Source organism: Taudactylus pleione, unplaced genomic scaffold (genome assembly GCF_031769625.1).
Source record: "Taudactylus pleione unplaced genomic scaffold, aTauple2 ptg000762l, whole genome shotgun sequence".
NCBI lineage: Eukaryota > Metazoa > Chordata > Amphibia > Anura > Myobatrachidae > Taudactylus > Taudactylus pleione.
The window spans coordinates 1,928,618-1,952,767 of NW_028285164.1; the positions used below are offsets into that span (position 1 = coordinate 1,928,618).

A 24,150-nucleotide genomic window follows, 5' to 3' on the forward strand; every position below is an offset into this window, starting at 1 on the left:
ATCTGTAACCAAGACAGGAGCCAACTGCACAGATGCCGTTGTCATGGAAACACTGGTGATGTCACTGAACCTGCCACAATGGTACAGGCCCAGCTGACTTCCCCCCCTGTAAGCCTGGTGCTGCCAGGCTGCACTGCAAACACTGTGGGGCATCCCCTACCCCTCAGTTGGGGTGTTACCCCCTTATGGAAACATTCGGGATAACTGGTGCATGGGCATGTGAAACACATCACCCAATCATAACAGCATACTCCAGGGCAACCCCACCCACAAGCCACCGCTTTCCCTCCCCCCACAAACTTTGTACCACACAGGAGTCATTATCCATTCCAGTTTAATCCTTTAATATCCAACATTTGTCATGTAACGTAAAAGTCTCTGTAATCTCCTGAAACGTTGACGGCTCAGCAGGGAAACGCGTCCTGCAATCCTGCTTCATTTCACTTTCAAGATAAAAGAAAAAAAAAAAAAAAAAAAACATCTAGGCCCGTGGCCAAAGGACGCCCCCGAAAGGGATATTAAGTAGTTTTTTTTATTTTTAATACATTCCTTAATAGTTTGTTTTTTTTTTTTGTTCTTTTTTTTTTTACAATTTTAATCTTATCTATTTAAAAAAAAAAAAAAAAAAAAATACCACACACCCCATTCTCTCGCACACTCAATGTACTCACGGACTCACAACCGCCCATCAGAAAACTCAGCAACAACATCATTAAAATGATACAGCGACTCAACATATAATAAAAGGGACTTAAAAAAAAAAAAATAATAATAATAAAAAAAAATTATATATATTTATAGGCATTTTACCCAGTAAAGTGCTAGAAAAACAAGCAGTGTTTGATCTTCTACCACAGATGGGGTGAAATACTTGGGCTATTTAAAGGTGTCTAGGAAGAAAAATATGAACCAATAGTTGGGAGAGGAGCAGGGAAAAGTTTTATGTACATGGGGTAGGACCCAGCGCTAAGGTTGTGGAGGGGGGGGGTCTATAGAACAGGGATTAGGATTTAAATAATGATTTGGAAAGAGAAAAAAAAAAAATGGAGGGTAACGAGGAGCAATCAGTAGGAAACGTTTGGAGCTTTGATGTCGAGAGCCATACTGTTAGAACCACAGGTACGTATAGGGGGGAGAGACTGGCTCCGGCTACCTGGCACTGGCAGGGTGGAGAAGGGTTACTGAGGGACAACACGCAGCTATGAGCTCAGGAGTAGGATAGATGGGAGCCGTTAGAGAGCTGGGAGGTGACACTGGTGCTTCGACTCAACCCCACTTCCGATGGGCCCCCAGGTGCTCCTCGCCTCATAGGCTGCGGACTGTTACGGAGTAGTAGAAGGCCAGCCCGGCCGCTAGAGGAAGATGGCGAGGCAGAGGAGGAAGAGGAGGAGGAAGAGGAGGGCATGGCGGAGGAACCTGGGGGATGCAGACCCCAGGCAGAGGAGGGAGGCGCTAGAAGCGTTGGCTGGCGCCAGAGCTGGGGGGGCCCAGTGTTTTGCACGCCGTGACTCCAGTGGGAGCCGCTGCGAGGGACAGGGCGGGAGGGCCAGCCTGGGGGAGGAGCCGGGTAGCCCTGATTAAACGCCTCTGCAGGGATGCCAGTCAACGCCATGTTGCTGAATCCCAGCCGCATGCTCTCCGAGTCAAATGCTTCAATCTCCCTGGCCTGGCGTTCTAGGAGACTGCGGATACGCTCCGAGCGCTCGCTCTGCAGGGCCAGCATCTCCTCCTCTATCTGCGGGATCAACACAGCGATGTTAGGCACGTGGATAAACAAAGTGCCACCCCCCCACCCCACCAGCCACCCTGCTGCTTCTCACCCTCTGTTCCAGCAGCGCACGGCGGATGGAGACGCGTTGTTCCAGCTCTTTGATCTCCCGCTCATGTTGAGCCTCTGTGTGAATCTTGATCTTGCTCTGATAGGCGTTCAGGAGTTCCAGTTCTTTCTGCAGCTGGATCCTAAGATCCTGGTATTCCGATTCCTGGGTCTCGTCCAACCGCAACTGACAAAACACGTTCACAGTATACTCAAAATGGCAATTACAGCCAATTACTGACATCATGATAAAAATCTGAAATAGCCGTGTATTTATGCCCCACTAAATACGCTCATCACGCCATCGCTCCCCTGTAACCTGGGAGGTGCTTCTTTATCCGAGTCAGCTAGATGAATGACCCAAAACGTGAATACTGAAGCTCAAAGAAAAAGCTCTCTCACTAAAACCAAGCATCAGCCCTAGCAATGGTGATAAAATAGTGGTTTTAGATGATTTATACAAGACTGGCGAGTGCAGACAATTTATTTGTGTATATGGATTAGCACCCCGGTAGGTGTGTGTGTGCACTGTATCTAATACACACACATATAAATACCCTCCTGCAATCTGTATATAAGAAAATAAAAGCAATGCATTTAGCGAAAAACTGCAGAAGGGCGTAGAGCAGGGGTCTTCAAACTTGGCCCTCCAGCTGCTGTGGAACTACACATCCCAGCATGCACTGCCACCTTTTTGATATAACAGCATGCTAAAAATATATGGGCAGTGCATGCTGGGATGTGTAGTTCCACAGCATCTGGAGGGCCAAGTTTGAAGACCCCTGGCGTAGAGAAACCAATAAATCGCTTTTCGTAGTTAGCACATCAGTAATATGTTGTCTAACATCACTTCTGGCTTTGAGGCCTGTATTATAGTATTGCACATTCTACAGAATGCCTTGTGCTTTAGAAAGAAAATCCGCCGATAGATTCTAGATGAAAGCAGATTATACCTCTAGGCTAAATAACAAGCAATGTACTTAAATAGGAATCTGTCACCTACGCCTTTGGCTCTACCCTTTAGCCAAAGCAGCCAATGCTCTCTCTATCCTGCAGTAGTGCTAGGGGGTACAGCCTCTGATGTATTAGTATACCCAGCAAGGGAACAGACACAAGGGGTAATTCAAATAGATGTGAAGCTTGTGATGTGCCGATGGCAGCACAACACCTTGTTCCTCGCACTGCCATAGGTTTGCTCAGTAAAAGGAGCAGCTGGCACATGCACAATGCATCCAACTGAATCGCCCCCATACTCTGGTACAGGCTGCAAAGGGGCCTTGCCAGTGGTATCACGGCAACCACTGACTGATACGCTATGCTTTGTCATTTAAGCTTTTTGCCATTTATCAGCTCCACCCACAATTGTGGAGGGACAAATGAAAGAGCTAAGCTCTGGGAAGTCGTCACAGCACACAATAGTAGGACAATGCAAGGGGGACATAAGCATTAAAGGACGCACGGCCTGGGTGGAGAGCATCTCGTTGATGCTGTGGTCGTACTGCTCCGCCAGGATGGCCAGCTTGCGGGTCTGCTCGTCCTTCAGCCGCTTCAGGATGCTCTTGTGCTCGCTTTTGGGCGTGGTCTCCAGCAGGTGGTTGCGCAGAGCCTTGTACTGCCGCGTCTGGATCTTGCACGTGTCCTGGAACTGACGCTTTATCTGTAGCTCCTTAGACTGGAGAGAGAAGGGGTCAGGGAGGAAGAACAGGAGAGGGGGGACCAATGTAGGTGGAGACAGAGAAGACCAAATGCATGAAGGAGGGAGGATGGGGCAGGAGAAGACAGGGACGGGAGAGAAGACAAATCAATCGCAACCCCAACTACTCCTCGTGTCCCAAAACACAGATATATTACCTTCTGCAGTGCTCCCCCCCTGTGCATTACATTACTCCGCTATGTGTAACAACCAGGGCTGCCGCAGCTGCTGTGGCACTATAAGTCCCAGAACACCTGGCAGGAGATATAGGTACTAGTTCTAAATCTGTGCAGGAGAAATATATATATATATAGGTATGGTCCGCGGCAGCCCATAAGCGATCACTGGGGTGTGCAGCTAATATGTAACAATGCCCAGCGGTATATAACATGGTTACTGACCCCACGTGCTTCATACAGACTGTATGTTACACACAACCATGTGTACATATAATAATTGCACGCCACTGTGTACACAATGGCAATGTCACGCTTTCACTCAGTGTGCCCTATGCACCAAACCCTCTAGCCAACATTCTCCTGGTGAACGCAGAGGTCCGATTGGTTGGTATTGGTATGAGACTGAGCCCCATACCGCAATACCAGTCGCCATGCTCCATACACGCTAAACAAAAATTGCCAGTAACAAAGTTAGTCAGTACTAAAGGAAGGTCAGCGCTGCTGGATGTCGCCATGTGTCAGATTGGTGCTGATCAGCCTGAAGATGATGGGGGTTATGATATGACCTTCTTAGCACACATCCGCTGTTTATGGTGAGTGTATGGTGGGAGTTGGGTCACTGGACACATCTGCAGCTATTCTGGGTGGACACGACGGACACAGAAGCTGCCGTGTGTGTGTGTGTGGGGGGGGGGGGGGGGCGGAGACAGGCCGAGGCTGCAGTATACAATACAGGGTGCACGACAGAGAGGCTGCAGTACTATGCAGGGGGAGTGACAGACAGAAAGAGGCTGCAGTACTGCGCAGAGAAGGGTGGGGGGGGCAGACACAGACACTGCAGCACTGCGCAGGGGGGACAGACACACAGAGGCTGCAGCACTGCGCAGGGAGGGACAGACACACAGAGGCTGCAGCACTGCGCAGGGGGGACAGACACACAGAGGCTGCAGCACTGCGCAGGGGGGACAGACACACAGAGGCTGCAGCACTGCGCAGGGGGGACAGACACACAGAGGCTGCAGCACTGCGCAGGGGGGACAGACACACAGAGGCTGCAGCACTGCGCAGGGGGGACAGACACACAGAGGCTGCAGCACTGCGCAGGGGGGACAGACACACAGAGGCTGCAGCACTGCGCAGGGGGGACAGACACAGAGGCTGCAGCACTGCGCAGGGGGGACAGACACACAGAGGCTGCAGTACTGCGCGGGGGGACAGACACACAGAGGCTGGAGTACTGCGCGGGGGGACAGACAAACAGAGGCTGCAGTACTGCGCGGGGGGACAGACACACAGAGGCTGCAGTACTGCGCGGGGGGACAGACACACAGAGGCTGCAGTACTGCGCGGGGGGACAGACACACAGAGGCTGCAGTACTGCGCAGCGGGGACAGACACACAGAGGCTGCAGTACTGCGCAGCGGGGACAGACACAGAGGCTGCAGTACTGCGCAGCGGGGACAGACACACAGAGGCTGCAGTACTGCGCAGCGGGGACAGACACACAGAGGCTGCAGCACTGCGCAGGGGGGACAGACACACAGAGGCTGCAGCACTGCGCAGGGGGGACAGACACACAGAGGCTGCAGCACTGCGCAGGGGGGACAGACACACAGAGGCTGCAGCACTGCGCAGGGGGGACAGACACACAGAGGCTGCAGCACTGCGCAGGGGGGACAGACACACAGAGGCTGCAGTACTGCGCAGGGGGGACAGACACACAGAGGCTGCAGTACTGCGCAGCGGGGACAGACACACAGAGGCTGCAGTACTGCGCAGCGGGGACAGACACACAGAGGCTGCAGTACTGCGCAGCAGGGACAGACACACAGAGGCTGCAGCACTGCGCAGGGGGAACAGACACACAGAGGCTGCAGCACTGCGCAGGGGGAACAGACACACAGAGGCTGCAGCACTGCACAGGGGGAACAGACACACAGAGGCTGCAGTACGCACAGGGGGAACAGACACACAGAGGCTGCAGTACTTTGCATGAAGTGCAGGAATTAGTGCAATATGGTTTTGGTAGTTGGCTTATTTGATACATAGAATTTGGGTCATAATTTAGGATTATACCCCCATCAGTAAACCAGTGACTTCAAGCTTCCTTAATTTGCGTCCCTGTCGCCTAGTGTTCAGCGGGTTTAGGCTGCATAACTCATTATATTAGACAAGTCCCTGTGTCCCCCCCCCCACCGGTAATATTTACACATTTCCTCCATGTGTCATATCCAGCATTTGCAGCTGTGCTTAGCCATGTCATTACGCAGTTATTAGTGATCCAGCATTCCCTGTCCCTGCAGAGTATCGCTCCATTAACCATTTCTCTGCTTACTACAGACAGCCTTGTATCAGGGGAGACCCAGAAATCGGACTACATCGTCTCCCCTAAGATTCCCCACCCGATACATCAACACAAATGGTTCCAAATGGAAATAAATGACACAAACTGGATGACTTCAAAATTCCAGTAACATGTTTATTACAAAAAAAAAAAAAAAACACAACAAAAACAAAACACACAAAATGGAACATAAAAGACTCATTTACAACGGGAGATAGAACGAAAAATAAAAATGGAGAAATATATATATATATATTTAGGAAACATTAAATAAATAGATTTAACCCCCTTTGCTGCCTCTACTGGCTCGCCTCACAGCAGCAGAGGGGTTAAACTTTAAATATATATATTGTGTCGATAAAAAACACAGAAATGTCAGCAGTTTTTACAAATGTGCAAAGGAGTGAGGGGGCTAAAATAAATAAAAAAATAAAATAAAAATTAAACCGGAATCTTAAGATCAAAATAAAAAGGGTGAAATACCACAAAAAGGTGTTTTGTTTTGTTCTGTTTTTTTTTTTTTTCAATAATTTGTCCAGAGTTTGTGTTTTGTGGGAGGCTGGTCTCCGGCACAGAAAAGGTTAATGGGCTGAAAGGAAACCGGCTTGAAGTGTTAACCCAGTTGCAAGTGACCAAACCTTCATATAATCATCTAGAGTCTGAAACACTGAAAATACACACTGCAGCCACAGCTTCCCCTACTAGAACTACCTACAGGTACACTGCGCAAAGTAATGGGGTGTAATATACACTGCAAGCCACTATGTGTCACCCTTAGCGCTATCAGACGCACCACAAAGTAACTGGGTGTAATACACACAGCAGCCACCAGGTGTCCCCAGGAGCACCAACCACAGAATGTCATAACAGATCTAGCCGTGTTAAAAACAGGAGGTGCCAGTCGGCAGCAACCAGACTGCTACACAACGTGAGAGCACCAATCTTGTTAACAGTTTAAGGTGCTTTACGAAGCAATTGTGCAAAAATATATATATCTCTCTTCCTGCCCAAGACCAGTTGCGACTCTCCAGCTTCTGTGGAACTACAAGTACCAGCTTGCAGTGTTTCACAACAGGTCACAGGATGACAATCTTGGTTCTGTTCCATATACTGTTCCGAAGCCCATAGGTTTGTTCTCTACAGGTCTGAGAGTACGCCCGACCCTATGTTTGAGGTTGCCCAACTACATTTGCCAGCAAGCTGATGTAATACACAAAGCGGCCAGTGGTGTCAGTCTTACTGTATAATGGACTGAGCAGTGGTCCTAATGACTTCAAGCCGCAGCTATTGCTGAAACAGCCGGACCAGTTACATTCCTGGCCCTAGGGATGGAAAGAGACGGGAATATGGCACTTAACCTCTCCCCTGACACAGAGACCAGCATGAGCCCACCAACACCAAAAATAGTAGAAAAAAAAAAACTAAACCAAACAAAACCCTTCAAGGCGTTCCTAGTGGTTTTATCCCATATTACAGTCCCAACAACACCTGTTACATGGAAGTGACACCCCCTAATTATAAGGCCAGCCCACACCAGTGCAGGCTTTCATTTAAAGGGACACTAACAAGAGCGCTCCTATGGCTGTACATGTGGGTCTGTGTCCAGTTACTGATTGCAGAAAACTAGGACAACGTATTGCTCTGTTACTCTGAAATCACAGTGTGCAGCGCCACTGGGTCGTCTACGAGAGCCCTGCACATCGGCCAGATCTCGCCAGCTGTCTGTACGCAGGGGACTGCTGAGGCTACTAACTGCAATAATGCACCTACTTTATACAGCACAATGAAAAGTGCAAACTGTACAGGTAATCGCAGAATCGCCATGTTCATTTCATTACTTTAATTTAAATGTAGAGCCGTGTGCAAAATATAATCAGGAAGTACGATGTATACACAAGTTTGGTGACTGTGCCGGGAAATCATGAACCACAAAGTAGTGCAAACACGCTCGTCACATTCAACATTTTGCCCTCATATTAACTGATCGCCACAAGGTGGCACCCCTGAGACAGGAGAACAAGCAGTACAGGCAGGCATCACTTCCATGTAACGATTCGCTCTCTCCTGAGCCACCCTCATTTCCTGCAATAAGGCACATTACGATTTGGATAGAGTGACAAGGCCGCCCTCCCACCATCACCTCCATGGGACTTGAGGATTTGTACGCCTGGCGTTGCTGGCTCTGCCCGCTGACCTCCCCGTAAGTGGTCCCCGCTGCTCCCTACGCTTTGCAGATTCCGTTCGTCTCTGCTCTCGGCTCATCAGTCTTGGAATGCGGCTAGGTCGCTCCTCCCTCAACAGTCTCAGCCTCTCCATGTACAGGAGAGCTACTGGAGGCAGCACTGTGCAGAGCCTCCGTACCCCCCTTGCCAAGCTTTCATTTAGCGTTTTTGCCAGATGTGAGGGGGATCGGAGGAGCCGCCTCCACCACGAGGCCCTGGTGCGGTTCCCTGTAGAGGACCTGCTAGCCAGTACAGGTATACGGCTGCGGTAGCCACCCTTGTATGTCTTTGGGAAAAGGTAGAAGAGCCCCCCCTCTCCCGCTGCCCCGCAGCGCTGTAGGGCCCTGAACAGTGGCCGGGGCAATCGCAGCAGTGCCCTAAGCCACAACCTGTGTGCTCGTTTCGGCCACTCTTTGAGCCACTGGCCCGTAGGCCGTCCCAGGGAGCCGGCAGCCAAAAAGATGGAGAGGAATATTCCAGGAGAGGTGAACACCCCCACTGCTATTGCCAGCACCGGCACATAATATAACCGCAGCCGGTAACTCATCGCCAGCACAGCCACCGCCCCCCAGCCCTGGGCCAGCAACATGAAGGACGCGCGGCTCAAGGAGAAGACCCAGCACAGCAATATGTAGCCACAGAGCAGACTGGCCCCTAGGGTCTCTAGGGCCACCAGAGCAGAATCTAAAAGGGGTCCCGGCCGCCAGAGGGTAAGGACGGCCAGCAGCAGAGGAAGCAGAGACCAAGGGCAGGAGGGTCGGGAAGCTGCCAGCAGAGTGAGTATGGCACAGAGAGCATGACTTGGTAATGACGTAGAAACCTGCGCAGGCGCTGGGCGGAGAGGGACTTCCGGATCCAGCACCCACGCAGACGTCAACTCAAAGTAGGGAACGTCAGAGTCTGGACAGCCATCTGCCTCAGTGCGCTCTGCAGATAGCCCCAAACCTGCCGGTTCCATCTCATCCTCAGAGCTGTAGAGGCTGAATGTGCCTCCCTCTCCCCCCTCCTCATCCTTATCCTTCTCCTCCTCCTCCTCCCCAGGCCTTACTTTCAGGCTCTTGGGCTGCTGCCGGACCTCAGCCGCGTGTTTCTGCCGAAGCTCCTGCTCCCGGCGCTTGTTATACTCCAACTGGTTGCCCAGCTCAGTCTGGTGCTGCAGACGGATGAGTTCGCTGCGCGTGTGCTGCAGGAGCTGCAGGTGACGGAACTCCAGCTCCTGGGTGCATTCGTGTTGCCGCAGCAGCATTGCGCATTCCAAGTCTCTCTGCGTCTGCTTCTTGTTCAGCTCCTGGGGGTAAAGAGAAGAGTATACTGCAGTATTATACCCAATAAGCTGTATTTATATACCACCAATCCTCACTCACCCAGTCACCAGACAGCAAATGATGGACCTGAGAGCGGACACCTCACTCACCTCTCTGAGAAGGTCCTGGTCCAGGTTGTGTCGTGCCAGCAGCATTTTGCGCTTATACTGCCGGCACTGGAGCTCAAAGTACTGGCGCTGACGGCGCAGCAGGTTGGCCTCCTCCTCCGCCTGGTAATGCTGCATGCTCTCCTTCTGACGGAGCAGCCATTCCTGCTTCTCCCGCTTCGGGGTGCTCTGGTTCTCCTGCAGCTCCTGCAAGTACAACGCAAACCTTAGGACACCCCAGACACAGAGCTAGACACCCCCCATTGCTTCCACCTGTAGCTAGGAGGTATAGGTTGACCTCTATCTGCTCTAGAAAAGTTGACAGCTCTCCAGAGTCTGTGCCACCTACCGTACACACCGAGGCCATTCTCTGGTCATTCCCCGTCTAATAAATGACGCAAGTTGCACACACCAGGGATAATATAAATGACGTTGGACCGAGCATGAGGAAACTTGGCCACATGGACCGCCCTCATCGCTGTATATGGTGGTACAAGTCAGGTCATGGACATCCAGCAGTGTTAGATGTTCCTCATATTTCTACCCACCTCCTTGAGCTGCTCCTTGCGGATCTTGTACTGGCGCTTCTGGCTCTCCAGGAGGTTCGTCAGCTCCTTCTTCTGTTGGCCCAAAATGTGCTGCTGGAACTTCTTCTCTTCAGTCATGGCTGCCTTAGCCTGGGAATCACAAATTATATATACACACGAACGAACGTCTAAGTTTGATGACATTATCCATTCACCACAACCAAAGGTGTCCTCCATCACCTGAGGACCTGTATTCTCTCCGGTATCATACCTGCTCTCTGAGCGTAGCCTGCACCCCATGGCCTCAATTCCTCTCTTTGTGCTTGTACATCCTCTACCTTCCGCACTCCACCATCTTCCTTCCACAATCCCCGGTTATCCTGGTTGCCCCCTCAACGTTTCCTTATCCTCTCCAAGCTGGACTTATTTAGTACATGCTCCAGAGAGCTCTAAACGGGTCCCACTATGAAGTTTCCACCTCCACTCCCAACTTCCCTCCCCGAAACCCCCATCCCCCAACACACAATCCTCTAATGTTCTAACATGAGCCATCCACCAACATGCGTCTCCCTCAGACACTCTGCAGGTGCCATTAATGTAGCCGGCGTACCTCCTTCTCAAAGATGACCTGGTGTTTCTTGGAAAGCTTGTCCGTCTCGGCAACGTAGTTGCTCCTGTGAGCCTCCAGCTCTTTGTCCAGGCGCTGCTGGTGCTCATCGAGCTCCGATTTCAGCTTATTCTCCAGAGCCATCAGCTGCTTCTGGTGCTGTCGGCGCATGCGTTTGTATCCCGACATCTGCTCGCGCAAGGCCGAGTCCTGCTCATGCTCCTGGATCTGCCGCGTCACCTGGAGGACAGGACACACACACACAGAGGAGACCGTGAGAGCAAGGATAAAACAAAAATGGGCAGAGAAGCGTGAAAGGCCCGTAAATTTCATCACGGTGTCCCCTCACCAGTGAGGCGGTGCGGATGGTGGCGAAGTGGTCCCTGTTGCGGCAATAGGCCCGGCGGCGAGCCGCTGAGGTTGACTGTTGAGCCTCCATCTCTGGCTGGTACGGATCATCATATATGTTGTCGTGAGCCTGGAAAGAAAGCCAGCGCGTTATTCCAGGATTGGCGATAGAGCCTTGGAGACAATTGCATGGGAAATATTTCCTTGTCTCGCAATGGAAGTATTGATGACAATTAATTACAACCAGTGTTTCGCCTCTCTATGCTTAGATACGGCAATTGCAGGGGGAACATATAAGGTCAGGGTCTACACCCAAAAGGTACCAAAACTCCTCAGCGGTTTCTCTGGGCGGACACTTACCGGCAGTCGGTGGATGACGGAGCTGTTGGAGGTCACCGTGTGCTCTCCCTCCTGCATCATTGCCATTTCCCCGCTGTCGTCGGAGGCATCGGCCAAGCTGTTCACCGAGCTGCTCTGACTGCTGGCACTGATGGACATGCTGGGCACAGACTGGCTGCTCTCCATGCTGGTTATGGTGCCCGTGCAATGGAGGAACTGCTCCGACTCCTGGGAGAGATAAAGAGAAGACGGTAAGGGTCACCATATGGCCTGCAGGAACTATGTATGAAAGCTTATGCTGAGGCACTTAATGCCTCCTCTTCATGGACATCTGCCTCCCTTCTTCCTGTCGTCCCCACTAATATTGTCCCACTTGTCACAGTATCACCAGTATAGCAAAATATCTTCGACTGACCACCATTAAATATTGGATTAATGGATACAACCTTCGTATCTCCAGTCCTCACACAATGCCTGGTCATCCCACCTTCCTCCCTACAGAACATCTACATTCCTCACGCAATGCCTGGTCATCCCACCTTCCTCCCTACAGAACATCTACATTCCTCACACAATGCCTGAGCATCCCACCTTCCTCCCTACAGAACATCTCCAAGTCCTCACACAATGCCTGGGCATCCCACCTTCCTCCCTACAGAACATCTCCAGTCCTCACACAATGCCTGGGCATCCCACCTTCCTCCCTACAGAACATCCCCAAGTCCTCACACAATGCCTGGGCATCCCACCTCCCTCCCTACAGAACATCTCCAGTCCTCACACAATACCTGAGCATCCCACCTTCCTCCCTACAGAACATCCCCAAGTCCTCACACAATGTCTGGGTATCCCACCTCCCTCCCTACAGAACATCTCCAAGTCCTCACACAATGCCTGGGCATCCCGCCTTCCTCCCTACAGAACATCTCCAGTTCTCACACAATGCCTGGACATCCCACCTTCCTCCCTACAGAACATCTACATTCCTCACACAATGCCTGAGCATCCCACCTTCCTCCCTACAGAACATCCCCAGTCACACAATGCCTGGGCATCCCACCTTCCTCCCTACAGAACATCTACAGTCTTCACACAATGCCTGGGCATTCCACCTTCCTCCCTACAGAACATCTGCAGACCAAAGTCACCATATTGTGCAGTGCTGTACAGAGAGCATTCAATAATTGCCATCAGTCCCTGCTCCAAAGGAGCTTACAGTCTATATTCTCTACCACACAGACTTCCTTGTCCTAATTGGCTCTAACACTCCACTCCCGCAGCAGTCTCTTCAATGAGCGACACTCCACCTGCTCTCCTCCTCTGTAGGTCTGACTCCACCCTGGAAGCGCACTATCACTTCCTCTTCTTCCATGGCTGTAACGCTCCATCCCTCCAGGGCTGTCTGACTTCCTGGTTCTTATTGGCTCTGACAGACTACCACCGGCAGAGCTCTTTCACCTCCTCCTCGTGGCCCTAATGCTCCTCCCCCGCAGAGCCCTCTTACCACCTCCTCCTCCTCCTCAGCAGCCCTAATGCTCCTCCCCCGCAAAGTCCTTACCACCTCCCCCTTGTGGCCCTAATGCTCCTCCCCCGCAGAGCCCTCTTACCACCTCCTCCTCAGCCCTAATGCTCCACCCCTGCAGAGCCCTCTTACCACCTCCTCCTCCTCAGCCCTAATGCTCCACCCCTGCAGAGCCCTCTTACCACCTCCTCCTCCTCCTCAGCCCTAATGCTCCACCCCCGCAGAGCCCTCTTACCTCCTCCTCCTCAGCCCTAATGCTCCACCCCTGCAGAGCCCTCTTACCACCTCCTCCTCCTCAGCCCTAATGCTCCACCCCCGCAGAGCCCTCTTACCACCTCCTCCTCAGCCCTAATGCTCCACCCCTGCAGAGCCCTCTTACCACCACCTCCTCCTCAGCCCTAATGCTCCACCCCTGCAGAGCCCTCTTACCACCTCCTCCTCCTCAGCCCTAATGCTCCTCCCCTGCAGAGCCCTCTTACCACCTCCTCCTCCTCAGCCCTAATGCTCCACCCCTGCAGAGCCCTCTTACCTCCTCCTCCTCAGTGGTCTCTGTGTTGGGCCCATTCTGAGTGTCCTGAAAGAGGATTTTCTTCATCTTGCGGTACTGCAGGTTGTCCAGCTCCCTTACTGCGTCCTTTGTGCGCTGGATCAGTTCCATGATAACGGTTTGCGGCCTCTCCCTTTGCAGGAAGCGGTGCTGGAAGGGAGATAATTTACGTTACGAGTTATATTTTCTGAGCTTTTAGCTTTTAAGACATTTACAATAAGAAGAATTGGTGATAGCAGCCGGCAGCAGCAGACTGGCAAAGTTATTCAGAGTATCAAAGCGTGGGCTCTCATTAATGGCGGACGATATTAATAAAAGGTTGTGGGGACGCTGTAACAGGCGTTAAATCGTAGCAGCCAACTGCGGCAAGACATAAATATGGCTCAGTTGCTGGGTGGCAAAACATGGCAATGATTCTGGCATCCGACAAATGATGAAATGCGCCTCTGGGCGGCGACATCATCTCACCTTAAGCAGAATGTCGGAGCTCGGTCTGTCCTGGGGTATCTTTTGAAGACACGAATCCACAAAATTCCGGAAATACTCAGACCTGCCGGACAGAGATCGTTAATTAACTGCATTAAACACAACTGGCATCTCCGTGGTAACCCTTAAATTATAAATAGGGGTGCAACATCAACAACAAATTTTAATTGTGAACAAAAAAAAAAAAAACGATTTTAGTATACCCTGTATACAGAGAAAAGATATCCGCATCCAAGTAAGAGGGACGCTAACCAGTACAGTCACTGGTTACCGCAGCCCGTAACGATGCCAATCTCATACTCTGTCACCTTTATACGCTGCACAGCTATTGTCCCTCGCTGCCAAGCAACAGTTAGGCCACTTTAATTTTTATACTTTATGCAGCACTTAAATAAGGCAAGCGTATTAATATCCATAGTCATTGGACTAAATGTCTGTGCAGGTGGAGCACTCACCAGTGGTTAGACTGTACCTACAGTGGTAATGTACTAAGCAGGTGGAGCACTCACCAGTGGTTAGACTGTACCTACAGTGGTAATGTACTAAGCAGGTGTAGCACTCACCAGTGGTTAGACTGTACCTACAGTGATAATGTACTATGCTGGTGGAGCACTCACCAGTGGTTAGACTGTACCTACAGTGGTAATGTACTATGCAGGTGTAGCACTCACCAGTGGTTAGACTGTACCTACAGTGATAATGTACTATGCAGGTGTAGCACTCACCAGTGGTTAGACTGTACCTACAGTGGTAATGTACTAAGCAGGTGTAGCACTCACCAGTGGTTAGACTGTACCTACAGTGGTAATGTACTATGCAGGTGGAGCACTCACCAGTGGTTAGACTGTACCTACAGTGGTAATGTACTAAGCAGGTGGAGCACTCACCAGTGGTTAGACTGTACCTACAGTGGTAATGTACTAAGCAGGTGGAGCACTCACCAGTGGTTAGACTGTACCTACAGTGGTAATGTACTAAGCAGGTGTAGCACTCACCAGTGGTTAGACTGTACCTACAGTGGTAATGTACTATGCAGGTGGAGCACTCACCAGTGGTTAGACTGTACCTACAGTGGTAATGTACTATGCAGGTGGAGCACTCACCAGTGGTTAGACTGTACCTACAGTGGTAATGTACTATGCAGGTGTAGCACTCACCAGTGGTTAGACTGTACCTACAGTGATAATGTACTATGCAGGTGTAGCACTCACCAGTGGTTAGACTGTACCTACAGTGGTAATGTACTAAGCAGGTGTAGCACTCACCAGTGGTTAGACTGTACCTACAGTGGTAATGTACTATGCAGGTGGAGCACTCACCAGTGGTTAGACTGTACCTACAGTGGTAATGTACTAAGCAGGTGGAGCACTCACCAGTGGTTAGACTGTACCTACAGTGGTAATGTACTAAGCAGGTGGAGCACTCACCAGTGGTTAGACTGTACCTACAGTGGTAATGTACTAAGCAGGTGTAGCACTCACCAGTGGTTAGACTGTACCTACAGTGGTAATGTACTATGCAGGTGGAGCACTCACCAGTGGTTAGACTGTACCTACAGTGGTAATGTACTATGCAGGTGGAGCACTCACCAGTGGTTAGACTGTACCTACAGTGGTAATGTACTAAGCAGGTGTAGCACTCACCAGTGGTTAGACTGTACCTACAGTGATAATGTACTATGCAGGTGTAGCACTCACCAGTGGTTAGACTGTACCTACAGTGATAATGTACTATGCAGGTGTAGCACTCACCAGTGGTTAGACTGTACCTACAGTGGTAATGTACTAAGCAGGTGTAGCACTCACCAGTGGTTAGACTGTACCTACAGTGGTAATGTACTATGCAGGTGGAGCACTCACCAGTGGTTAGACTGTACCTACAGTGGTAATGTACTAAGCAGGTGGAGCACTCACCAGTGGTTAGACTGTACCTACAGTGGTAATGTACTAAGCAGGTGGAGCACTCACCAGTGGTTAGACTGTACCTACAGTGGTAATGTACTAAGCAGGTGTAGCACTCACCAGTGGTTAGACTGTACCTACAGTGGTAATGTACTAAGCAGGTGTAGCACTCACCAGTGGTTAGACTGTACCTACAGTGGTAATGTACTATGCAGGTGTAGCACTCACCAGTGGTTAGACTGTACCTACAGTGGTAATGTACTAAGCAGGTGGAGCACTCACCAGTGGTTAGACTGTACCTACAGTGGTAATGTACTATGCAGGTGGAGCACTCACCAGTGGTTAGACTGTACCTACAGTGGTAATGTACTAAGCAGGTGGAGCACTCACCAGTGGTTAGACTGTACCTACAGTGGTAATGTACTAAGCAGGTGGAGCACTCACCAGTGGTTAGACTGTACCTACAGTGATAATGTACTATGCTGGTGGAGCACTCACCAGTGGTTAGACTGTACCTACAGTGGTAATGTACTATGCAGGTGTAGCACTCACCAGTGGTTAGACTGTACCTACAGTGGTAATGTACTAAGCAGGTGTAGCACTCACCAGTGGTTAGACTGTACCTACAGTGGTAATGTACTAAGCAGGTGGAGCACTCACCAGTGGTTAGACTGTACCTACAGTGGTAATGTACTAAGCAGGTGGAGCACTCACCAGTGGTTAGACTGTACCTACAGTGGTAATGTACTAAGCAGGTGTAGCACTCACCAGTGGTTAGACTGTACCTACAGTGATAATGTACTATGCTGGTGGAGCACTCACCAGTGGTTAGACTGTACCTACAGTGGTAATGTACTATGCAGGTGTAGCACTCACCAGTGGTTAGACTGTACCTACAGTGATAATGTACTATGCAGGTGTAGCACTCACCAGTGGTTAGACTGTACCTACAGTGGTAATGTACTAAGCAGGTGTAGCACTCACCAGTGGTTAGACTGTACCTACAGTGGTAATGTACTATGCAGGTGGAGCACTCACCAGTGGTTAGACTGTACCTACAGTGGTAATGTACTAAGCAGGTGGAGCACTCACCAGTGGTTAGACTGTACCTACAGTGGTAATGTACTAAGCAGGTGGAGCACTCACCAGTGGTTAGACTGTACCTACAGTGGTAATGTACTAAGCAGGTGTAGCACTCACCAGTGGTTAGACTGTACCTACAGTGGTAATGTACTATGCAGGTGGAGCACTCACCAGTGGTTAGACTGTACCTACAGTGGTAATGTACTATGCAGGTGGAGCACTCACCAGTGGTTAGACTGTACCTACAGTGGTAATGTACTAAGCAGGTGTAGCACTCACCAGTGGTTAGACTGTACCTACAGTGATAATGTACTATGCAGGTGTAGCACTCACCAGTGGTTAGACTGTACCTACAGTGGTAATGTACTAAGCAGGTGTAGCACTCACCAGTGGTTAGACTGTACCTACAGTGGTAATGTACTATGCAGGTGGAGCACTCACCAGTGGTTAGACTGTACCTACAGTGGTAATGTACTATGCAGGTGTAGCACTCACCAGTGGTTAGACTGTACCTACAGTGGTAATGTACTAAGCAGGTGTAGCACTCACCAGTGGTTAGACTGTACCTACAGTGGTAATATACTATGCAGGTGTAGCACTCACCAGTGGTTAGACTGTACCTACAGTGGTAATGTACTAAGCAGGTGGAGCACTCACCAGTGGTTAGACTGTACCTACAGTGGTAATGTACTATGCAGGTGGAGCACTCACCAGTGGTTAGACTGTACCTACAGTGGTAATGTACTAAGCAGGTGGAGCACTCACCAGTGGTTAGACTGTACCTACAGTGGTAATGTACTATGCAGGTGGAGCACTCACCAGTGGTTAGACTGTACCTACAGTGGTAATGTACTATGCAGGTGTAGCACTCACCAGTGGTTAGACTGTACCTACAGTGATAATGTACTATGCTGGTGGAGCACTCACCAGTTGTTAGACTGTACCTACAGTGGTAATGTACTATGCAGGTGTAGCACTCACCAGTGGTTAGACTGTACCTACAGTGATAATGTACTATGCTGGTGGAGCACTCACCAGTGGTTAGACTGTACCTACAGTGGTAATGTACTATGCAGGTGTAGCACTCACCAGTGGTTAGACTGTACCTACAGTGGTAATGTACTAAGCAGGTGTAGCACTCACCAGTGGTTAGACTGTACCTACAGTAATAATGTACTATGCAGGTGTAGCACTCACCAGTGGTTAGACTGTACCTACAGTGGTAATGTACTATGCAGGTGTAGCACTCACCAGTGGTTAGACTGTACCTACAGTGGTAATGTACTATGCAGGTGTAGCACTCACCAGTGGTTAGACTGTACCTACAGTGGTAATGTACTATGCAGGTGTAGCACTCACCAGTGGTTAGACTGTACCTACAGTGGTAATGTACTAAGCAGGTGTAGCACTCACCAGTGGTTAGACTGTACCTACAGTGGTAATGTACTATGCAGGTGTAGCACTCACCAGTGGTTAGACTGTACCTACAGTGGTAATGTACTAAGCAGGTGTAGCACTCACCAGTGGTTAGACTGTACCTACAGTGGTAATGTACTATGCAGGTGGAGCACTCACCAGTGGTTAGACTGTACCTACAGTGGTAATGTACTATGCAGGTGGAGCACTCACCAGTGGTTAGACTTAGTTAAAAAACAGTTGCGAGAAGTGGTGTTGGGGTTCTTTCAATACTAAGTTTGCAGAAACTCTGGTAGTACATTACCACTCTGTACCTACAGTGGTAATGTACTATGCAGATGGAGCACTCACCAGTAGTTAGGCAGTACCTACAGTGGTAATGTAGTAAGCAGGTGGAGCACTCACCAGTGGTTAGACTGTACCTACAGTGGTAATGTACTATGCAGGTGTAGCACTCACCAGTGGTTAGACTGTACCTACAGTGATAATGTACTATGCTGGTGGAGCACTCACCAGTGGTTAGACTGTACCTACAGTGGTAATGTACTGTGCAGGTGTAGCACTCACCAGTGGTTAGACTGTACCTACAGTGGTAATGTACTAAGCAGGTGTAGCACTCACCAGTGGTTAGACTGTACCTACAGTGGTAATGTACTATGCAGGTGGAGCACTCACCAGTGGTTAGACTGGACCTACAGTGGTAATGTACTAAGCAGGTGGAGCACTCACCAGTGGTTAGACTGTACCTACAGTGGTAATGTACTATGCAGGTGGAGCACTCACCAGTGGTTAGACTGTACCTACAGTGGTAATGTACTAAGCAGGTGTAGCACTCACCAGTGGTTAGACTGTACCTACAGTGGTAATGTACTAAGCAGGTGTAGCACTCACCAGTGGTTAGACTGTACCTACAGTGGTAATGTACTATGCAGGTGTAGCACTCACCAGTGGTTAGACTGTACCTACAGTGGTAGTGTACTAAGCAGGTTGAGCACTCACCAGTGGTTAGACTGTACCTACAGTGATAATGTACTATGCAGGTGGAGCACTCACCAGTGGTTAGACTGTACCTACAGTGGTAATGTACTATGCAGGTGGAGCACTCACCAGTGGTTAGACTGTACCTACAGTGGTAATGTACTATGCAGGTGGAGCACTCACCAGTGGTTAGACTGTACCTACAGTGGTAATGTACTATGCAGGTGGAGCACTCACCAGTGGTTAGACTTAGTTAAAAAACAGTTGCGAGAAGTGGTGTTGGGGTTCTTTCAATACTAAGTTTGCAGAAACTCTGGTAGTACATTACCACTCTGTACCTACAGTGGTAATGTACTATGCAGATGGAGCACTCACCAGTAGTTAGGCAGTACCTACAGTGGTAATGTAGTAAGCAGGTGGAGCACTCACCAGTGGTTAGACTGTACCTACAGTGGTAATGTACTATGCAGGTGGAGCACTCACCAGTGGTTAGACTGTACCTACAGTGGTAATGTACTATGCAGGTGGAGCACTCACCAGTGGTTAGACTGTACCTACAGTGGTAATGTACTATGCAGGTGGAGCACTCACCAGTGGTTAGACTTAGTTAAAAAACAGTTGCGAGAAGTGGTGTTGGGGTTCTTTCAATACTAAGTTTGCAGAAACTCTGGTAGTACATTACCACTCTGTACCTACAGTGGTAATGTACTATGCAGATGGAGCACTCACCAGTAGTTAGGCAGTACCTACAGTGGTAATGTACTATGCAGGTGGAGCACTCACCAGTGGTTAGACTGTACCTACAGTGGTAATGTACTATGCAGGTGGAGCACTCACCAGTGGTTAGACTGTACCTACAGTGATAATGTACTATGCAGGTGGAGCACTCACCAGTGGTTAGACTGTACCTACAGTGGTAATGTACTAAGCAGGTGTAGCACTCACCAGTGGTTAGACTGTACCTACAGTGGTAATGTACTATGCAGATGTAGCACTCACCAGTGGTTAGACTGTACCTACAGTGGTAGTGTACTAAGCAGGTGGAGCACTCACCAGTGGTTAGACTGTACCTACAGTGATAATGTACTATGCAGGTGGAGCACTCACCAGTGGTTAGACTGTACCTACAGTGGTAATGTACTATGCAGGTGTAGCACTCACCAGTGGTTAGACTGTACCTACAGTGGTAATGTAGTAAGCAGGTGTAGCACTCACCAGTGGTTAGACTGTACCTACAGTGGTAATGTACTATGCAGGTGGAGCACTCACCAGTGGTTAGACTGTACCTACAGTGGTAATGTACTATGCAGGTGGAGCACTCACCAGTGGTTAGACTTAGTTAAAAAACAGTTGCGAGAAGTGGTGTTGGGGTTCTTTCAATACTAAGTTTGCAGAAACTCTGGTAGTACATTACCACTCTGTACCTACAGTGGTAATGTACTATGCAGATGGAGCACTCACCAGTAGTTAGGCAGTACCTACAGTGGTAATGTACTAAGCAGGTAGCACTCACCAGTGGTTAGACTGTACCTACAGTGGTAATGTACTATGCAGGTGGAGCACTCACCAGTGGTTAGGCTGTACCTACAGTGGTAATGTACTGTACAGGTAGCACTCACCAGTGGTTAGACTGTACCTACAGTGGTAATGTACTATGCAGGTGGAGCACTCACCAGTGGTTAGGCTGTACCTACAGTGGTAATGTACTGTACAGGTAGCACTCACCAGTGGTTAGACTGTACCTACAGTGGTAATGTACTGTACAGGTAGCACTCACCAGTGGTTAGACTGTACCTACAGTGGTAATGTACTGTACAGGTAGCACTCACCAGTGGTTAGACTGTACCTACAGTGGTAATGTACTGTGCTGGTTTAGGACTCACCAGTGGTTGGACTGTACCTACAGCTGTAATGTATTGTGCTGGTTTAGGACTCACCAGTGGTTGGACTGTAGGACAGGAGACTCATTCTGAGCGATGTGGTATAAGGCACTCATAGCATTCATATTGAACAGTGGGGGCTTCCTTTCCGCTACACAGAGGAAAGACGGACAATCATTTTAATACCACGCATTAAAACAGGTAGAAATTTCTCCAAAATAATGGGGACAGCACTTAGGAACAGGATGGGGAAATAACAGCTGTACAGGAGATGGATGCTGGATATGGAAATATGCGCAGTGCAACCAGACAATTCATCTTGTTGTTGGAGTGGTAAGATAGTAGGAGAACAGATGCGCGGTGCAAAATGCCTTGCTTTCCGAATGGTGCTTGTAGGTGATCTGCCCAGCGCACCCCAGAACTACGCTCTAGCACCTTAGGATCACTCGCACAGCTGAGTTAGGCCCCAGGTGTGTGACCGGGAAAGTGCAAAATGCATTAAAGGCATATCGAGGGTAACATGAATAATATCATTACTAATCCTTGATCTCACACTGCCCTGCAAAACTCGGCAAGGAACATTCCCTTACACTGTCCAGCCCACTGTGCTGCCAGTGGCAGCTCCTGCCCTCCGCAAATGCCACTACATAGCGCCACAAAAACCGTGCGCTCTGGCAGAAATAGAGGCATGGCACCACAGAAGAACAGGGGAATGAGTTTCAGGTAGACAATGGAGAAAGTGATGGGGAACAGCAGACATGCGGAGGAGCGCTGTATCAATGCAAAGACTCACCTAGCTCAATGCTCGTGATCCCCAGAGACCACACATCTACCTTCCCATCATACTGGCCCTCATCCATTGCGAGGATCACCTCCGGAGCCATCCTGAAGGGAGGAAATACATTCACATCCTTACAAGGCAAGTCTCTGATGATACCTAGGTCAGTGGTCCATTCTGCTCACCCCATACCATCTGTCCTGCATAACGCGCTGGGTGGTCCAGGAGTTCCCTCCACTCAGTAAGTCCTGCGTTCCATACTGGCTGGGTTAGGTGTCCCTCCACTCATTGCACCCTGTCTGCCCTGCGTTACGGGTCCTCCACTCACTACGTCCTGTCTGTCCTGTGTAATATACTGGCTGAGTCAGGGGTCCCTCCACTCACTACGTCCTGTCTGTCCTGTGTAATATACTGGCTGAGTCAGGGGTCCCTCCACTCACTACATCCTGTCTGTCCTGTGTAATATACTGGCTGAGTCAGGGGTCCCTCCACTCACTACGTCCTGTCTGTCCTGTGTAATATACTGGCTGAGTCAGGGGTCCCTCCACTCACTACGTACTGTCTGTCCTGCGTTACATACTGGCTGGGTCAGGGGTCCCTCCACTCCATACGTCCTGTCTGTCCTGCGTTACATACTGGCTGGGTCAGGGGTCCTTCCACTCACTACATCATGTCTGTTCTTCGTTACATACTGGCTGGGTCAGGGGTCCCTCCACTCACTACGTCCTGTCTATCCTTCGTTACATACTGGCTGGGTCAGGGGACCCTCCGCTCACTGTATACTATCTGTCCTGCATTATGTACAGTGTGTGTCAGGGGCACCTATACTCACTATATACTATCTGTCCTGCGTTACGTACAGTGTGGGTCAGGGCCCCCTATACTCACTGTATACTATCTGTCCTGTATTACGTACAGTGTGGGTCAGGGGCCCCTATACTCACTATATACTATCTGTCCTGCGTTCCGTACAGTGTGGGTCAGGGGCCCCTATACTCACGGTATACTATCTGTCCTGTATTACGTACAGTGTGGGTCAGGGGCCCCTATACTCACTATAACAAGAGATATGGTAAGAACTTACCTTTGTTATCTCTGTTTCTACGAAGTCCATAGGGTCCACAGGGTTGACCTTGGGGTATAGCTGGATCTGGATCCACGGGCACCACGCAGTTAAAGCTTTGCTGCTCCCAGGATGCACTTGGGTCCGTCCTCCTCTATACCCCGCCCCGGCCACAGGCACCTCAGTTGGTAAGCAGCTAAGGCCGGAGGAGGAGACTAAACAGAGAGAAGGAAGACTGGAACACACAAGAAACCATACTCACAGAAATGGGAGACGGAAAACCGGTGACCAGCCACACAGCCCATTTGAAGCCAGGTGCGTCAGGGCGGGCGGCCTGTGGACCCTATGGACTTCGTAGAAACAGAGATAACAAAGGTAAGTTCTTACCATATCTCTTCTTTTCTACTTCAGGGTCCACAGGGTTGACCTTGGGGATGTCCCAAAGCAGTTCAACTAAGGGCGGGGACGCTCCTGTGCTGAAAGGAGTACCCGGCGCCCAAAGGATGCATCCTGAGAGGCTAAGGTGTCAAACGCATAAAACCTCAAAAACGTCTGAATTGAAGACCAAGTAGCCGCCTTACACAGCTGAACAGCGGAGGCGCCACGTCTAGCAGCCCAAGAGGGACCCACAGAACGAGTGGAATGAGCCTTAACAGAGGCTGGCACAGGTAAACCCTCCTGTGCATAAGCCTCACAAATAACTGAATGAAGCCAACGGGCTAACGTTTGCTTGTTGGCAGGCCAACCCCTCTTGTGAAAACCGAAGAGAACAAACAAAGAATCCGACTTCCTAACCGAAGCAGTCCGGTCCACGTAGATTCTAAGTGCCCGGACTACATCCAAGGAAGCCTCACCAGCGGAAAGATCAGGTGACTGAAAAGCTGGCACAACAAGTTCCTGATTAATGTGGAACTTTGAGACCACTTTGGGCAAAAACTCAGGACGAGTGCGGAGCACCGCCCTGTCCTGGTGAAAAATCAGAAAAGGGGAGCGACAGGAAAGCGCCCCCA

At 50.0% G+C, this 24,150-nt stretch overlaps 1 protein-coding gene across 3 annotated transcripts in view; it reads right to left on the reverse strand.

Moving 5' to 3' along the window:
• Positions 1–320: 320 nt before the first annotated feature.
• The window catches only part of TAOK2 (TAO kinase 2), a 72,280-nt gene continuing 48,450 nt past the window's right edge, over positions 321–24,150 (reverse strand). For 2 of the 3 annotated variants that reach the window (XM_088457497.1, XM_088457498.1), the window contains 10 exons: positions 22,093–22,184; positions 21,357–21,450; positions 14,024–14,105; positions 13,538–13,705; positions 11,508–11,714; positions 11,149–11,277; positions 10,803–11,039; positions 10,214–10,342; positions 9,669–9,872; positions 5,707–9,542 (listed from right to left, as the gene is read on the reverse strand). In XM_088457497.1, the coding sequence (XP_088313623.1) occupies positions 8,169–9,542; positions 9,669–9,872; positions 10,214–10,342; positions 10,803–11,039; positions 11,149–11,277; positions 11,508–11,714; positions 13,538–13,705; positions 14,024–14,105; positions 21,357–21,450; positions 22,093–22,184 (2,716 nt within the window). In that variant the 3' untranslated portion in view covers positions 5,707–8,168. Of the gene's footprint in view, positions 1,736–1,820; positions 2,004–3,275; positions 3,489–5,706; positions 9,543–9,668; positions 9,873–10,213; positions 10,343–10,802; positions 11,040–11,148; positions 11,278–11,507; positions 11,715–13,537; positions 13,706–14,023; positions 14,106–21,356; positions 21,451–22,092; positions 22,185–24,150 lie in introns of those variants that run through there. The other variant, XM_088457499.1, reaches the window with a different exon arrangement.